Source organism: Mustela erminea, chromosome 7 (genome assembly GCF_009829155.1).
Source record: "Mustela erminea isolate mMusErm1 chromosome 7, mMusErm1.Pri, whole genome shotgun sequence".
NCBI classification, from domain to species: domain Eukaryota; kingdom Metazoa; phylum Chordata; class Mammalia; order Carnivora; family Mustelidae; genus Mustela; species Mustela erminea.
This window is the reverse complement of record NC_045620.1, coordinates 20,225,453-20,242,181: the sequence shown is the minus strand read 5'-3', so window position 1 is coordinate 20,242,181 and position 16,729 is coordinate 20,225,453. Positions and strand designations below refer to the sequence as shown.

The 16,729-nt window shown below is 55.6% G+C and overlaps 1 protein-coding gene across 2 annotated transcripts in view; it reads left to right on the top strand.

Moving 5' to 3' along the window:
• PPP1R16B (protein phosphatase 1 regulatory subunit 16B) overlaps positions 1-16,729 on the top strand; it is a 91,909-nt gene that overhangs the window by 61,679 nt on the left and 13,501 nt on the right. For both annotated transcript variants that reach the window (XM_032350677.1, XM_032350678.1), the window contains exons 3-6: positions 6,631-6,701; positions 10,603-10,748; positions 12,818-12,921; positions 14,536-14,660. In XM_032350677.1, the coding sequence (XP_032206568.1) occupies positions 6,631-6,701; positions 10,603-10,748; positions 12,818-12,921; positions 14,536-14,660 (446 nt within the window). The remainder of the gene's footprint in view (positions 1-6,630; positions 6,702-10,602; positions 10,749-12,817; positions 12,922-14,535; positions 14,661-16,729) is intronic.

Below are 16,729 nucleotides of genomic sequence, written 5' to 3'. Positions count from 1 at the left end.
CAGCAGTAAGTGTTTTGAGAGGGAACAGAAAGCACACGAGAAGGGTACCTTACCTGGGTGATGAATTCACAGAGAAAGTGACATTTAAGCTGAGACATTTAACCCAAGACCTGGTTAAGAAATAGCCAGGCTAAGTAAAGGCAGAGAAGGGCAGAGGGATAGCTCATGAGAAGGCCTGGAGATTCAAGAGAGAGGGGGGTGCCTGGTGGACCTGGAAGGGTCTGCGGTAGTTAGGAGGGAAGCTACTGGGAGAGGCGGGCAGAGGCCAGTTCATGCAGGGCCCTGAAGGGACCAGGTGGCCAGTGGCTTCCTTCTTCCTTCCCCTTACATGAAGTAAGAATTGAAGACCTACCGTCTACCAGCTACTGTCCCGGGCACTATGGGTATAGTAGCAAATGGGACAGATGCTGTGCTGACCTCACAGAACCTGGGAGTGGCAGGGGAAAGAGCTCTCAGCAGGATGCTCAAGAACAGCTTAGAACCCCTTCCTTTTTTTTTTTTTTAAATTGAAATATCACTCACACACTGTGAAATCTACCTTTAAAGTGTGAATTTGCAGTCTTTAGTATATTCAGAAGGTTGTACAACCATTGCCTCTATCTAGTTCCAGAAAATTTTTATCATCCCAAATGAACCCCTGTACCCTTTAGCTGTCACACCCCAGGGCTCCCTCCTCTCAGCCCCTGGCAACCAGGAATCACTTTCTATCTTTAGGGATTTGTTTATTCTGGAGATTTTATATAAATGGAATCATATGCTGTGTGGCACTTTTGTGTCTGACTTCTTTCCCTTAGATGTTTTCAAGGGTCATCCATGGTGTGGCATGTGTCAGCATTTTGTTCTTTTTTATGGCTGCATAATATTCCACAGTATGAACAAACCACCTTTTTAAAAATTTATTCATCTGTGGATGGGCCCCTGGGTGTTTCCACTTCAGGGCCACTATAAATAATGCTACTATTCATGTACAAGATTTATAAACATTTATGTACAAGATTTTTTGTGGATATTTGTGTTTATTCCTTTTGGGTACATCCCTAGGGTCCAAATCCCCGGGTCACATGTTAACCCTGCATTTACTTTTTGAGCTACCGCCAGACTTTTCCATAGTAGCTGCTCCATTTCACGTGCCCACCAGCAATGTACGCAGGTTTCGATGTCCCTTCTTCCTTGCCAATGCTGGTATTTGTCCGACATTTTTCTCCAGATGGACCCTGGAGGGAGGCTCCCTGGGGAAGAGCAAGGCCTGGCTCCTGGGGTTTGTGCCTGGGGATGTGACTTTGAGGGAAGCCTAGGTCCTCCTCGCCCATCCTCCAGCGCAGCTGTGTCATCGCCCCAGATCCTGGGGTGAACTGCCTGGCAGTGGAACGGGCTGCACCAGCCACTGCAGAAGTCGCCATCAGACTTGACTGAGTCTCCACCCCCAGCCACAGGCAGCTGGGCTTCCCTGGAAGCAGCTATTTCTAGCTGTTTCTGCTCTAGGGAGGAGCAGTGGTGGGCGGAAAGGTTGAAATTGCTCAGTGGAGTGGTTTTGGAGGTGCCCTGCATGAAGGACCCAGGGCAACCCATCTGAGAGTGCTGGTCCCTCTGGCCTTGCCTGAGCAGCAGGGTGGGCCCCCCTGCAATCCTGGCCCCCTGGGGAAGGGGAGAGCAGAAGGGCAGGCAGAAGAACTGGTTTGACCAGGCTGTACCTGCGGGACCCTGGGAGACTCTAGGCAAGGCTGACCCGGGACCTGAGGAAGAGGAGGAGGTGGGATCCATGTGGGCGGGGTTTTCCATGGACAGGAGCAGCCGGGTGGGTGGGGGGGATGGCAGCTGGCGACAGGCCAACAGAGTGCCTGGAATCGAGTGGGGCGGGGTCTAGTTGGAGTGGAGGTGCGGCAGGAAGACAGACGGACAGGGTGCTGGTACTCAGCCTCCCGTGTCAGCCCCAGAGCTGCGCTCATTCGCCACAGGACCTCAGGCTACGTGTTCACCTCTGTGCCTCATGTCCTCATATGCAGACTGCACTGACAGGGTCGCTGTGATGACGGTCAGTGGTCACTCTCTTGATTACCGAGTCCTGAACGCTGAGCTGTCGGCAATGATCTTGGCCCTTCTTGCACTGCGTCGTCGCTGTGGCTCTCTTCTGCGTTCACCCTCCTCCTCTTCCTGCTGCTCGCGTTCCCTTTCCAGGCCCTTGTTAGGCACCATTTTAGCCAGGTGGCTGAGTGGTCAACCTTTGGAGGCAGCCTGCCGGGGTTAGAAATCCGAATTCTGCTGTTCCCAGACATGTGCCCTTGGGTAATTCATTTCACTGGTTCAAACCTGAGCCTCAGTTTTCCCATCTGTGGATTGGGGCAGTCACAGCAGAGAGGTAATAACAGCAGGTCGTTAATCCCCAAACTGGTTCAGGAGGACTGATGGACGGATAGACAGAGGGCTCGACACGGCTCCGAGCACCGTTAGCACCGGGCTGCGCGAAGAACAGCCAGACGTGTCAGGTGTGGCCTCCTGGCAGGAGGGGAACGAGGGGGTACCCCACTGCCAGCCTGGGAGTGGGCCGAAGGGCCGCTGCAGTCAGCTGCCTGATCTGGCTGCGCTGCCTGTGGAGGCTTAGAGAGAGAGATTTGCTACTTCGTTTCTGTATAAAATCCATATTGTTGCTTTTCAGTTCATGAGTCACATGCCTTGTGGTGTGTCTGCTGGGCTGTGCCCAGGTCCCCACAGTCCTGTGGCCCCAGGAGCAGGCAGCTCTGGGGGCCCCAGAGCATTCTTCCCCCATTACTTTGTACATTCACACAATAGATACGGCTTGGTTTATTTTTGTTTTTGAATAAGAATTTTGTGCATTTAAGATGTATAACAGGGTGTTTCTGTGTGTGTGTGCGCGCGCATGTGCGTGTGTAGAAATGATGACTATAGTTAAGCTAATTAACATATCCATCTTTCTTAGATAGTTACCTTTTTTTCTGAGATGTTGGTCAAAGGGTTCAAAGCTGTAGTTATATAGGCGCTAATGCACAGCGTGGTGACTATAGTTAACAATCATAATACTACAGTGAGAACTAGAGGTTTGCTGAGAGAGTAGATTTCAGAGGCTTTTGCTACAGTAGATAATCCTGAGGCCCTTGTTAGGAGCCAGGCTCTCTCGTGGAACCCAAAACACTAAACAAAGAATTATATAATTACCATATACTAACTAATCACCCCGTACTTGTAAACTGGGAGAGGTGCTGTTGTGAAGCCAAAATGCAGAAGTGCAAGGTGCTATGGGAGAGAGCAACTCAGGCAACTCGGCTGAAGTTGGGGTGATCAGGGAAGGCCTCTCAGAGGAGGTGACCTTTCAGCTGGAATCGGTGTTTCAGGAGGAGTTTGCTGGGCTGAGAGTGAGAAGAAAGAGGGCTCCAAGCCCAGGAAATGGTGTGTGGGAAAGCCTGGAGGAGCCCAGTTTTTGTTTTGTTTCATTTTGACTTGGGAAATGAAAGAAGCCAGTGTGACTGACCCAGTCACTGAGGGATTCAGGAAGGGGCAGAGGTTGGATCAGGCAGTGCCTCGGAAACAGTGGAAAGGTGGGCTTTGTTGCTGGGTTCTGGGTGGAAGCAGAGGTGAGATGGGGTGGGAGGAGTGTACCCCACAAACATGACTGTGCCAGTCACGTGGCCGGGTGACGGCAGCTCGGCCCTGGAGCACCCCTGGCCGGCGGGGATGGACTGAGGTCCACCTCCAGGGGGCAGACACCTCTGTCTGGTCGTCTCGGGCCTGGAGCAGGAGCCACACCTGTGAGGGCGTGTCCCTGACCAGCTGGAGGTCAGGCAGTCTGCTCTGCAGGGTGGAAGGGGTCGGGTGGCAAAAAAACCCCACAGGCTTATCAGCAGTGATTTCTCCCTGCAGAGGCAACCCGCCACCCGCTTCCTGCCGGGATGGGTCGGTTCAGCCTCACTCGCTACAGCTGGAGATGGAGGGGAGCAGATGGCCCTGCTTGGCCCAGATTCCAGCCAGATTGTCAGGGAGGTGTGGGCGGAGGGACAGGGTTGGTGCCAGCAGTGGGAATATAGGAGAGGAGGGTGGGAGCTGCCTCCTTGCTGTCTTAGTGGGACCTTGCTTGCGTGGGGGGCAGTGGGGACCACTACAATGTGGTTCTTGAACCAGCAGGGGCTCGGAGCTCTCTAGCAAGAGATGTCTCTGTCCTTTACAGCCAAGGCACGTGCTCTTGGAAACACAGGATGTCGATGGTTACGTCCCCAGCACCCAGCACCTGGCAGGACCAGGCAGGAGCTTCGTGGCTGTTTTGCATTGGTATTAAAAAATAAATAAGTAAATAATGGTAGTAGCTTTCAGGTATTTTCTTACTTAATTCTCATGGCACCCCACAAAGGAGCCCCTGCTGTGATCCCCATTTTACAGATGAGGACACTGAGGAACAGAGAGGAGGAGTAAGTTGCTTACAGCCCCAGCTGAACAAATGTGCTAGAGCAGATGGCTCACGCTGACAAACTGATGACCAAGCCTGGGATCTGGGGCTCTGGGATCCACACTGACCTGGGTGTGGGCAGCCACGTGTGAACACGGCTGGCTAAAAGGGAGAGTGTGTCCCTGTTCTGGTTGTGCTCCCTGAGTTCTAGTTAACCCCTGAGACACCCTCAAGCCAGCTTCCTTCATGGTGCAGGGTGCTTGGAGAGCAAGAGATGAGCCTGGAGAGGTATGGAGACGGGACTGCTGGTACAGCTGATTAAGCTGCACACTGCGCAACTCTAAGGCAAGCCATTCACGTAGACTATGATGAGAGCAATGCCCTCCTGGAATGGGGCAAGGTGGCCACCCTGTAGGGGTGACCCCACCATGCAGGACCTTGAAGACCAGGGTCTGCAAACCTTTCCTATAAAGGGCCAGATAGTAAATATTTTAAGCTCTGTGGGTCACACAGTCTCTGCTGTTGTCAGGTGAAAGCAGTCTCGGGCCACGTGTAAAGAAATGAACGTGGATGTGTTGCAGTGAACAACGTGATCTACAGGCACAGGTTGCCTGCCAGACTCAGCCCGTGTACTGTAGTTGGCCAGCCCCACGAAAAGGACTGTGGACTTCATTCCAGGAGCAAGGTGGAGCCATGAGAGGGTTTTAAACAGGAAGCTGGAGGAGGCAAGCTCATGTTTAACACAGCCCTGAAAGACCCGACCGCGCCCCCCAGGACCTGCGGAGTTCCTTCTGTCCTGTGTGTAGATCCCTGAGCCTGTCTGTCTGCAGGAGGAGGCCCGGCCGGGTCCTGGGGGGCTCCGCTGCTGTGGCTCTGCTCTCTCCCTCCTCTCCACACCGGCTGTTAGGGCCCCTGCTGGGCTGGTTCCCTCTCTGTGCCTGGGCCTCGGGGTCAGAGCAGAGCAGTCCTGCGGCCAACATTCTGGCCTTCAGACTTAGAGCATCTGATTTGCTGTGCATGGTCACGTGTGACTGGGACTCTGTCTCTTCTTCTCCACGAGGGTAGTAGCTACAGATTGGGGACCCATGAAAGGGGGCCGTGTACATGGACCTGGGTTCAGAAGAAGGGCTCAGTAAGAAGACACTATGGATGTAGGAATCATTTTCCTTGTGGAACCAGAGGTGGGAAAGCCTGATTGTGCCCTGGGTGTGGGCGGTGGGGTCTTTGCTCCCTTGTGTCCAGAGCCAGGCTCCCCACTGGAGCAGAGCCCACATACAAGGGGGCCTTGGCTCCAGCATACGAAGGGCTCTGTAGAGATGGGGTGATTTGTCGCACCTTTGGCTGAAAATAACTGCCCGTCATGGGAGTCATTCCGCATCAGGGGCTCCCATGCAGCACGGGGAACACCCCGATAATTACTGTGCACAAATGTTGCTTTTAGCAGCTGGTGTTTAATGTCTGCCTCAAGGAATGTCTTCTGGGACAGGAAGCCTGGCCCACCCTCCGTGCCCCCCACCATGGGATTTGAACCCTTGCCTTATGCGAGCAGAATCTTCCCCAAGCCCCTTCTACATGGGAACATGGGAACACTTCTACTCTTCTGAAGGCCACCTGCCCAGCCCAGGGCATTCCCCCTGGCCTGCGGATGGGTGGGCGGGGCCTTGGTGATCTGTGGCCGTGCCATAAATGACCTTACCCAGTGCTGAGGCTGAGACCAGCTACCGGGGCATCTGGGAGGGGCCTGCAGATAGCGCCGTGTGGGACCGGTGTGGACCATGCCCTCTACAGACTCCTGACACTCCTAACCCCCGGTCTGCTGGAGATGGCATCTCTGGCTAGAAGCCTGGTGGAGGCCTTCGCGTGGACCTCAGTTCTTACTCAGGCCAAGGAAGCCGTGGGGCTGTGGCCCCAGGAACTGGGTCTGGCGAGGATGGAGCTAAGGGCCCGCGCCCATCCCCCACTGCTCCTGAGACCTTGTCCCCCGCCCCCCACATCCCCAGCACCTGCTGGGGTGCTGACCCAGTATCGGTCCTGCGGAACGGGTGGTCTTCTCCCTGCCCTTCCCAGCTCACTCCTAGTTTCCCCACAGCAGCTTCCTTGTCCTCCCGTGCCTATTGTAAAGAGTCAGTAGGATGGTCAGCTTCAGGCCACGGGGGAAAGTGGGTCTCAGCCGGGCCCCTCGCATTGCCGCGTGCTGGTGCATGACGGGATGCTGACTCCTGTCCCCTCTGTTGCAGTACGCTACTTCCTGAAGAATAAGGTCAGCCCTGATTTGTGCAATGAGGATGGACTCACAGCCCTGCACCAGGTAAGGCCAGGCTCACTGGGGTCCCCCGATTGCTGCCGCCCTACCTGAACAGTTACCCCCCCCCCTGCTTTTTCCTGCCCAGAGCCCTTAGGGAGGAGGGGGGAAGGAGATCCTTGGCTGCCTCATCTGAAAGGCTCTTCTCTCCTCAGGGGAGAGATGTGGGTCTGTTACGAACACGCTCCCAGAGCCCTGGTGCGGAGGCACGCCCAGCACACGCGCGCGGCCTCCAGGGACAGGGAGCCTTTGTCCACTGTGTCCTCACTGCCCAGCGAGAGGCTTGCAAACAAAGCAAGTTTGTTTTGAGCTTGAAGTTTATGAAGCGTGTCTCTTCACACCCTCCAAGGCACCCCTCCACCCTGGTGACGGAGGTTATTGACCTGCCTGGGCGTCATACACCATGACGTGTGGCCACGAACCAGGTGCTCTCACAGCAGGGCAAAGGGCTAGCCCCCTCGCTGGTCCCCAGCACCCAGCTGCCCCTCCCTGTTTTGCTCTTTACGCTGTGGCCACAGGGATGCTCAGGTCAAAGTCTCACGTTACTCAAAGCCCTCGGTGTCTTCCCACAAGGCTCCTCAAGGCCTGGCCCCCAACCAGCACTCTGGGCTTCCTGGCTCTCCAGACTCCAGCCCTCTGGCCTTTCTGTTCCTTCCACACACTGGCTGCTCCGCACCGCATTTCTCCCAGCATGTGGGCATGTGGGTATGTGCCCGCTTAGCCCCAGTCTGCGGCGAGGGCCTGGGCGCTGGGGTGCGTGATGGGGCATCCTTACCTTCTGAGCACGCCCTCTGGCGGCCGTTTGAGCGGTTAGCTGAACCGTTTGATGTTGGCCTCCCTCTGTCCAACTCAGCCTCATGAGCGCAGAGCCCAGGTCACTTGTTCATTGGTACGTCCTAGTGTCTTCCCCAACGCTGGCATACAGTGGGTGCTCAAGATGTGCATGCTGACCTAAGGAACACACAGAAGCCTCCCTGTGCCCTGGCCCAAGTTTCTGAGCAGGGGGACTTGAATGCAACATGGTGGGTGGGAGGCCAGGCTGTCGGACCCCCGGGCTGGTGAGAGCTTCTCCCTGTGCCCATGAAGGCAGGAAGAGGTGGACGACGACTGACCACTGCCCCCATCCAGGAGCCCCAGGAGCAAGCCCCACCCCTGGCCATCAGCCAAGTGGCTTCCCATGTGCCCTTTTGGCTGCTTTTCCTGTGCACAGGGTGTCCTGCATCCCCTCATTCTAGCTGTATGATCTTGGGCAAGGTACTTAAGCTCTCTGTGCCTCACTTTCCTCATCTGTGAAATCAGAAGAACTAGCGCCCACCTCGCTGGGTTGTTGTGAGGATTAAGTGAGTACTCATAACAGCCCTTCGCGTCTCCCGACACAGCACGATCATGAGACGGCGTTGTCATTATTGAAATCCGTCCCATTGCTCGTGTCTGTAGTCACTTCGCTTTTTGTGAAGCATAGGGTGAGCCTCACAACAGCCCTTTGAAATCTTATCCCCATTTTATAGCTCAGGAAACTGAGGCTCAGGGATAGCCCCGTCCAGTAGAATGTTCTATGACGGTGGGATGTCCTGGACATCTGCCCCGTGCGGGACGGTGGACGGTAGCCACTAGCCGCACAGGACTCCGGAGCACTCGGGATGTTGTTCTGAGGAGCGAATGAGGCAGTTGGTGGCCAAAGGCTAGCGAGGTGGTCCCAGGGCTCCTCCGCTGCCCTCCCAGTGGTTATCGATAACGTGACTGGCGGGGCTGTCGTTACTGTTGTCACTGCCCCTGCATCGGACCAAGGAGCACATTAAGAAGCAGCTTCGCATGCCTGGCAAAGGAGAGCGGCTCTTCTCCTCTTGGCAGAGGGAGCCTTTGGGGTTTGTAAACTGAGACTGATGGTTTGGTGAAGGTGCAGGGCGTGGGAAGGGGAGCGCCAGGGAGACGGGGAGGCGGTGAAGCTTCACCAGGCAGTGGGCTGGGGGCAGGGACTTAGGAGATGGCATCCCCAAGTCTGCTGCTAGATTGAATGTGGGAAGGGAGGGGGCGGGAGGAGTCATCAAACGGCAGGTGCCATTTCCCACCTTGGGGAGTGTGGGGGAGGAGGGCTGCCCACGCCACCACCGACCACTGCAACGTGCACCCCAAGCCCAGCCCTTGCTCTGGCTGAGTCTTTCAGGCTGGGCATAGCTCTCACAAGACTGCAATTCTGGGTGCACAATCTCTTCCCTTTTCCACCTGAGCTCCCCTGCCACCCCATCCTCACTTTTCTGGAGCCCTAAGGGTGGGTTTTCTGCCTCCAGTGTCCCCTGACACGGGGGAGGGGTGGGGCTGAGCCGGTTCTCCTTTGGACAGGGGCTTCTTAGACCCACCTCCCAGCCACCGCCAGCCTGGGGCCCCTTGCTGCTACCCAAGACCTCACTCCAGTGCTTTTGGCGCCCTCTGCTGGCCATGCAGCGCCACTGCATGGTTTGCTCAACCCTGCTGAGACAGAGCCACCCTTCCTTGAATTCCCTTTACCCCGCAGTTCTGGAGAGATGCCCTTAGACCCAGCCAACCCCAGACCGGCCAGAGCAGGGAGAGAACCTGGATCTCTGGCATCATCTGTGTAAACAGCTGCTCCTTTCCCTTATGCCCTTCTGGTGCTGAGCTGTGGCTCTGCTGGGGATGGGGTTGGGCACCATGTCCCCCCACCCCATATCCACGCCCAGGGCTTTGGGTTCCCAAAGGTGCCCCTGATTCTTCTGCTGACATCCAGTCCCTTCTCCCTCTGCCCACAGATACTCCTGTAGGCCCAGCCGCCATCATCTCCTAACTGGATGATTTCAACATAGCTTCTCACTGTCCCTTTCCACCCCCAAAAGTGCTCGCACGCAGTCTGTTCTCCACATCCACCCGAGGGAAGATTAAAAAACAAAACAAAACAAAGCAAAACAAAACAAAAAAATCAAGTCTGATTATGTTGCTTGTCTGGGTATAACTACAGCATCTCCCACTGCAAGAGGGCTGAGCCTTACCTGGTTGGGGAGTCCTGAGCCCAGACCCCTGCCTCATCCCCTGCGGCTTCTCCTTGTCTTCCCCCTCTGTCCTCACCTCTCTCTGCTCATGGGCTTGAGGCCCCTCCGTCCCCGTGGAGTCTATCTCTGTCTGTGTCCCTGGAGTGTGAGAGCTCTAACGGCTGTCGGAGCCCTTTGTCTCTCTGAAGGGCTGCCGAGAACCTGCCCTCTCTCCAGGACCGGCCTACATGTGGACAGGAGAGAGCACAGACATGGCCATGTCCTTTCAGGGATTATATTGGGGTCCCCAGAGCCCTGAGGTGGGGGTGGGTGCTCTGGGGGCGAGGCTTGGTTACTTGGGGCTTCCCCAGGAATGGAGCTCCTGAGTCAGAAGTCCCCGAGTCAGAGGTATCAGACTGTGACCTTGGGCCATGCCTTGGAGGTGACTGACAGGGAGAGGGACTCCCCCAACAGCCCCCTTACCCCACCGACACCCACTCCTGCTCCAACCGGAGTCAGCCCTCCCTGCACGTATTTGTTCTCTAAGGTAGAGTCGTCCATACAATTTTGTTTGAAAAAGGCCTTCAGGAATTAAAAACGATTTTAAAGTCTCATTCAAAATTTCCTTTCATTTCACCAACACTTGCAAAAGCATCTTATTGCTGCTCCCTTATGTTTTTTATGTTTCACTTATATTTATGTCTTAAATATTATGAACTTACTCATGGGGAAACTGAGGCTCAGAAAGGTTATGTGGCTTACCCAAGGTCACATAGCATGGAAGTCATACAGATGCATTCAGACTCAGACACAGTTTGGCTCCACGTCCTTCTCGTGGCCTCCCGAGGGGAAGCTGGCGTGTCCCCACCGGGGTCGAGGCCCTGCGGGAGCTGATCCTGCCTGTGTCTCCCCCTTACCCTCCGCAGTGCTGCATCGACAACTTTGAGGAGATTGTTAAGCTGCTCCTTTCCCATGGTGCCAACGTGAATGCCAAGGACAACGAGCTATGGACGCCCCTGCATGCGGCGGCCACCTGTGGCCACATCAACCTGGTGAAAATCCTCGTTCAGTAGTACGTGGCCCTCTCTCCCCCAGCGGGGCTCCTGCCCTGCCTTCGCTAGCTCTGTGCTGGTTTTGTTTTGTTTCTGCCTTCTGTCTCCCTCCTCTCTCTCCTCTTCCTCTCGGCCACCACTTCCTCTGCCTCTTGTGGTGCCTGGTGTGTCTCTTTCTCCCCACACCCTCCCTCCGCCTCTGTTTCTATGTCTCTCTCTCCTCCTCTGCCCCCCCTTCCCTTCCTCCCTCCATCTCTGTGTGCCTTTCCTACTCCTCTTGGTCTCTCTTCATTCTCTCTCTCCCTTTGTGCTGTACCCCCACCCCCAAACCACCACCCTTGCATTGTCGGAATGGTCCCCATTGGTCTTGGTGTGTGATCCTTTTGCCGTGCTGCTGCCTTGGGTTTGCTGGTATTTCGTGGAGGGCGGTTGCATCCGTGTTCATGAGGTATGTGGGTCTGTAGGTTTCCTTCCGTGTAGGGGCTTGGTCTGGCTTCATATCAGGGTATCAGGGTAGCCTTCTGTTTTTTAAAATCTCTTTCTTTCTGTCTCTGTGAGTCCATGAGTTTATACTCGTCTCCACTACCCTCTTTATGTCTTGTTGCCATTTTTGGCTAGTTTGCTATTAAAAAAAAAAAAAAAAAAAAAAAAAGCAAGCATCCTTCCTTGGCCCTGTCTCCCAAATGCTATCTACATGCTATTCCTTGGGTCGGGGGTGGGGGGGAGAACCTGCTTGGAGGGGCACCATGTAGCAGTGTCTTCCCTAGGAATAAGGCCATTTCTGCCCATTTCTTCCTGCTCAGGTTCTATAAACACAGAAAAAAAGCAACATTCCATTTCAAGTGGGTTCTGTTGAATTCCCTGATAATTGGTGGGCACTTGAGCTGGGCAGTGGTCCCTCAGGAATGCAGAAGTGCTAGGGCACTGGGCAGGAAACCAGGGGATTTCAGTGCTGGTGCTTAGAGTGGGTCCTGGGAGGCCATGGAGAGCATCTGAGAGCAAGGAATCAGGAAGAGGACCCAAGAACAGGTGACCTTTGGCAGAGGTCTCAGCAAAGCAGCAGCTCGTCAGGTGGCCGCAGGGGACGATGGAGGTCACAGCGGAGGATCAGAGGGGAGGATTAGCTTGCCCAAGGGCATGTGGCAACACAGAGACCTCTCCGTGCAGGGCCATTGGGCCTGAGGACTTACTGGCGGGGGCCCCGTGCCCACAGCTCTGATGAGGACCTGGGTGTGACTCAGTCTTCCAGGAGCACCTGACCGGTGATGGTGCCCAGAGGGAAAGGGAGTGGTGCCAGCCTGGCGCAGCGGGTCCCCAGCGCTGATCTGTGCCAGAGTCACGTGGCGTGTGGGTTCAGAGTACCCACTCCCAAGCACCACCACCCCACCCCACCCCCGCCGCCAGAGGGTGTTTCAGGGGGTCCAGAGTAGGATCCAGGAAGCTGCCCTGTATTTCAGGGATGCCTGGGTGATTCTGCGGGGCAGCCCAGGACCACACGTGGGAACCACTGGCCCCAAAAGCAGGTTCTGCCAGGGAGCCCCAAGGCTCGGTCTTGCCCCTGGGCTGTCAGCTTTTGGGGATGGGACTTGGAGATGGTGGGGGAGAGCTTAGGGTGTTTCTGCAGGGGGATGCAGACTGAAACAGAGCCAGGGTTTGAGCCTTGACCCTCCCACGTCCTCGCTGTGTGACCTCGGACAACTGGCCATCTGAGTCTCTGTGTCCTCTTGAGTGAGACGGGCTGACAGGAGCAGCCCACAAGGACTAGGATGAAGATGAAAGAAGACAGTGTGTTATAGGGCCATTCATGTTATTTATGTTACGGTCACCAGGGAGGACTTTGACATTTGTCCCCAAGTGCCTGCCTGCTGGCCCAACAGAGCAGGAAGCCGGTGGAGGTCTGCTGGGGCTGCTCTCCTGGGAGAAGCTGAGTCCTGAAGCTGCTGTCCTAGCTGGGGGGCCCTAGTGAGGGGGGAAGGGCTGGGGTGCTAGGGTGCACAGCAGAGCTGCCGGCGAGAGGCTGGAGGGCAGAGGCTGCCAGACCAACCCCAGCCACACTCCCCTGGCCCTCACTCTCACCCTCTCTCTGCAGTGGGGCCGACTTACTCGCAGTCAACTCGGATGGGAACATGCCGTATGACCTCTGCGAGGACGAGCCCACCCTGGATGTCATTGAGACGTGCATGGCGTACCAGGGTACGTACCTGGTGTGGGCACAGGTGCGCCAGTGAGCCGGCTATGTGCCTGCCTCGGGCCCAGCGCTCAGGAAAGGGGATGGATCCTCGTTACGATGGTTATCCCAGTGATTAGCAAGACGAGGACACAGAAGGACCCTTGGAAAGCTGTGCTGTGCAGAGGGAGGCATTGTTCTCTGCCGTGTCACCCACACGCGTGGGCGGCCTCAGCTGGCCCTGTCTCCTCTCCGTCAGCTGTGACAATCCAACTCAATAAACATTCACGAGAAAGATAGATTTCCATTTGGGAAAATAATCAAGAGTCAAGAACATTCGCGGGTGCCCGCTCTGTGCCAGGCACCACGGGAGCTGCCAGGGGCTGGGGTAAACAAGCTGTGGGCTGTTCTCAGCTCACAAATGAGCTTCAGAGAGGAAACAAATGTAGCAATCAGAGACCTGTCCGCCCCACCACCACGGGGACATATTTCTGAAGGTCTCTGCCAGAAGACAGCTCAAATCCAGACCCTTGGCCACAGTGTCAGGGCCGGCTGGGACCCTGCCCTTGAATTCCTTCCCAGGGCGCTCCGGTAACCATGATGGGGTCCCTCCATTCCTTGGCATCTGGGCTCTGCCTGTCCATCTTTGGCCAACGGTCTGCGTTTTTGTGCCAGTCTGATGAATCTCTGTGCCCCTCTTTAGGAATCGTGTTTTCAGATGCAGTTCTCAGAATCTCAGGATTGATTATAAAGGAACCCAACGATATTAAACTATAGCTACCGAAATATTCCTAAACGTGTTATGTAGAAACTTGATTAATTCACGAAATAGCAAAGTAGCACGTCAGGAAAGTAGGCGCACTTTTTGTTGGTGTTAAAGTCACAGGCATTTCTTGTTGTGCTGTGGATTTCACTTTCGGCCTCAGGGAACGAAATGCTACATTTCAGTTCAGGGTTCATGTGAATGAAATTATAATTTTTTTCCCTCCTTTTCAGTTTACAGACCCCCCCCCCCACCGATTCTGTCCCAGAATGTTCAATCTAATGAACATGTCACTTTTGCTTCCTTAAATACATTTAGTCGCTGCCGGTAACACTCAGACTTGTAGCCAGAGACTCAGGCTACAGAACGTCTGTCTGGGTCCTCACACCTCCCTTGACTCCACTTCGCTATTCAGAAGTTATGTTTGTCCATTCACTCATTCCCATAACGGAAATCCATGAAGCACCATGCTGCAAACGCAGCCGCGGACGGGAAGAGGGGAACTAGCAGAGCCCCTGGTCAGCTAGGTGGTCAGGGGAGGTCAGCAAGGTGGGCGATCCCGGCCAGACCTGTGGCCTGGGGCAGAGCCAGCCATTTGAACGGATGGAGGCAGGCGGATGGCGGGGATTTCTGGTGCAGAGGAACAGAACATCTCACAGTAAACAGTCCTCGTGTAGTGCCTCCTGGGCATCAGGAAGGAATGGCCCCTGTTCTGTGGGCCGGTGCGTGGGTGTGTGTTCACTGGGCCTGGGAGAGAGTGACCCGTGGGCATGGCTGTCTGCTCTCTTGCCCAGCCGCCTGGCCCGTCTGCCCTGCATCCCTCCCTGCCTGGGGCCTGGCCCCGGGGTGCTGACTCGGTCCCCTCTCCCCTGTACAGGCATCACCCAAGAGAAGATCAACGAGATGCGGGCAGCCCCCGAGCAGCAGATGATCGCAGACATCCACTGTATGATCGCAGCGGGCCAGGACCTGGACTGGATAGATGCCCAGGGTGCCACGCTGGTGAGCACATGGGCCAGGCGGGTCGGGCTGGGGGCTCGGCACCAGCCTAGCTGGGGTGGACCTGCATCTGGTTGAGGTTAAGCTGATACAGTTGGGGCCTGTCTGTGGCCTTGAACCTCCTCCAGACTCACTTTGGGGCCAGGGTTGCTCCTGAAATACGGAGAGTTAGCAGAACAGGGCTCAGCGCCTTGGAGAATCTGGCCAGTCTCAGCTGGGGCTGGGGGTCAGGAGCCCCGTTGCTCACCAGCTCTGTCTTCCAGTTCCTCCTTCACCTCATGTTCCCGGAGTCCATCCGAGCCCATCACGTGGCCTTCCTCCAGTGGTGCATCCCACGTAAAGACTGGAGCCACCAGCCACCCACTCGTGCATGCCCCCTTGCTTTGCAATGTCCATTCCCCTGCCTTAGGATCACCTCTCCCATCCCTCTGCCCAGACTGAGCAGCCTCCCTGAACCTCACTGCGACAGCCTGTCCCCTGGGTTCTTTGGCTTCTGTGCCCAGACACCCAATCATCCATCCATCCATCCAACCCTCCATCCATCGGTTCCTTCCTCCATCCAGGCAACACACACCTGTGGGCCCCAGGCTTCATTAGACTCTGGGGATAGGGAACAAGGGAGCTCTTTCCCTCTCAGGTCTGCCTGATTAGCTCTGCTCATCCTTTCAGCTCACGTGTCAGGGATTGGAAACTTTGACCTCTCTCCGTAGGCTCTCCTATAGGATGGAGCCCGGTATTGGGGAGGGTCTGGCTCTGAGACTTTAAACTGAAAACAGGAGCATGGCCTGGGACGCCCACATACCCACCTTCTCCTCACCGATGGCTGGGCCCTGGCCTCGGCTTGGGGTCCATGCTGGCCAGGAGCACTCAGGAGTCTCAAAATCTTGAGCTTACCTGGTAGGACTCAGCAGTCCTGCGAGCCCTCATTGCCCTTCAGGCCTGACCTGTGGCCCAAAGATAGTAAGTGGCCTTCTCCCACCTGGTTCCTGAGCCCCACCCTCTGCCTCATCCCCTCGCTAACCCATTAATGGGTCCCTGCTCAGCCCGGCCCTCAAAGATAGAGTCACATAGTGAGATGGAACGTTGCTGTATGAAGGCAAAGCCAGGATGTCCCAGGGCACACGCCCCTTTGGGTCTGTGGCTGGCCGTCCAGACACACAGGTTTCCTCCTCCTGGACTGAGGCTGGCCTCAGGGTGGCCCAGACCACATGGGCCAGGCCCCTAATGGGTCTCAGGTCTTCCCAGTAAAGTGGGGTTTACTATTCGTCCCTTCCCCACCAGGTTGTTGGGAGGAATAAATGGGATTCTGCATGTAGGTGCGAAGTCCAGAGTCTCTAAACTCTCAGTAGGTATCAGTGGTTCACACTATCATCATTATTATTAACGCGCTCCCTATCCCCGTCATGCCTTTTTATTCCCCGCCCTGTACGAGGCCACACAGATTGTAATGTCTGCTGGCCCTGCCGGCTGTCGTCTCCACAACTGGCAAACACCACACATTTATAAATCAGATGATTATTGTAATTTTCGTGGGTGCCTGCACCAGATCACACCCTGGGCTTCTTCTGCAAATTGAAAAATAAAGGAAAACGTCTGTTTGCCTGAACCTTATAGCAGCTGTACCTCAGGATGAGGCGACGCCTGACCATCAGGGCTGCGTTCTGAAGGGCTGCTTTCCAGGGCCAAGCCTTCTCTGTCCCACTGTCTGCAACGCTGTTGCCCCAAATCTCAGCACCCCCAGAGCTCCCTGGTCTCCTCCTAGCCAGCCTTCTGCTGGCCTCCTTGGGCTCTTCCCTCCACCTCCCACCTTGGCTAGGCAGCTGGTGTCTCTTTACCTCATCGCCTTCCTCCTTCCTCCATTTCCATGGTGAACCTCGTCATCCCTCACGGCTCTCTGAGAATGTTCATCACTTACTGAGTGTCTGTCACGGGCTAGATGCTTTATGTACCTTCTGGAGATCAAGCAGATGGGACAAGTGAGGTCCCCAGTATGGTGTCTATCACCAGAGGCCTTGAATGGTGTCAGACAGGAGAGCTGTTACCTCAGCATGAGGCTTTCCTTTATTGGACGT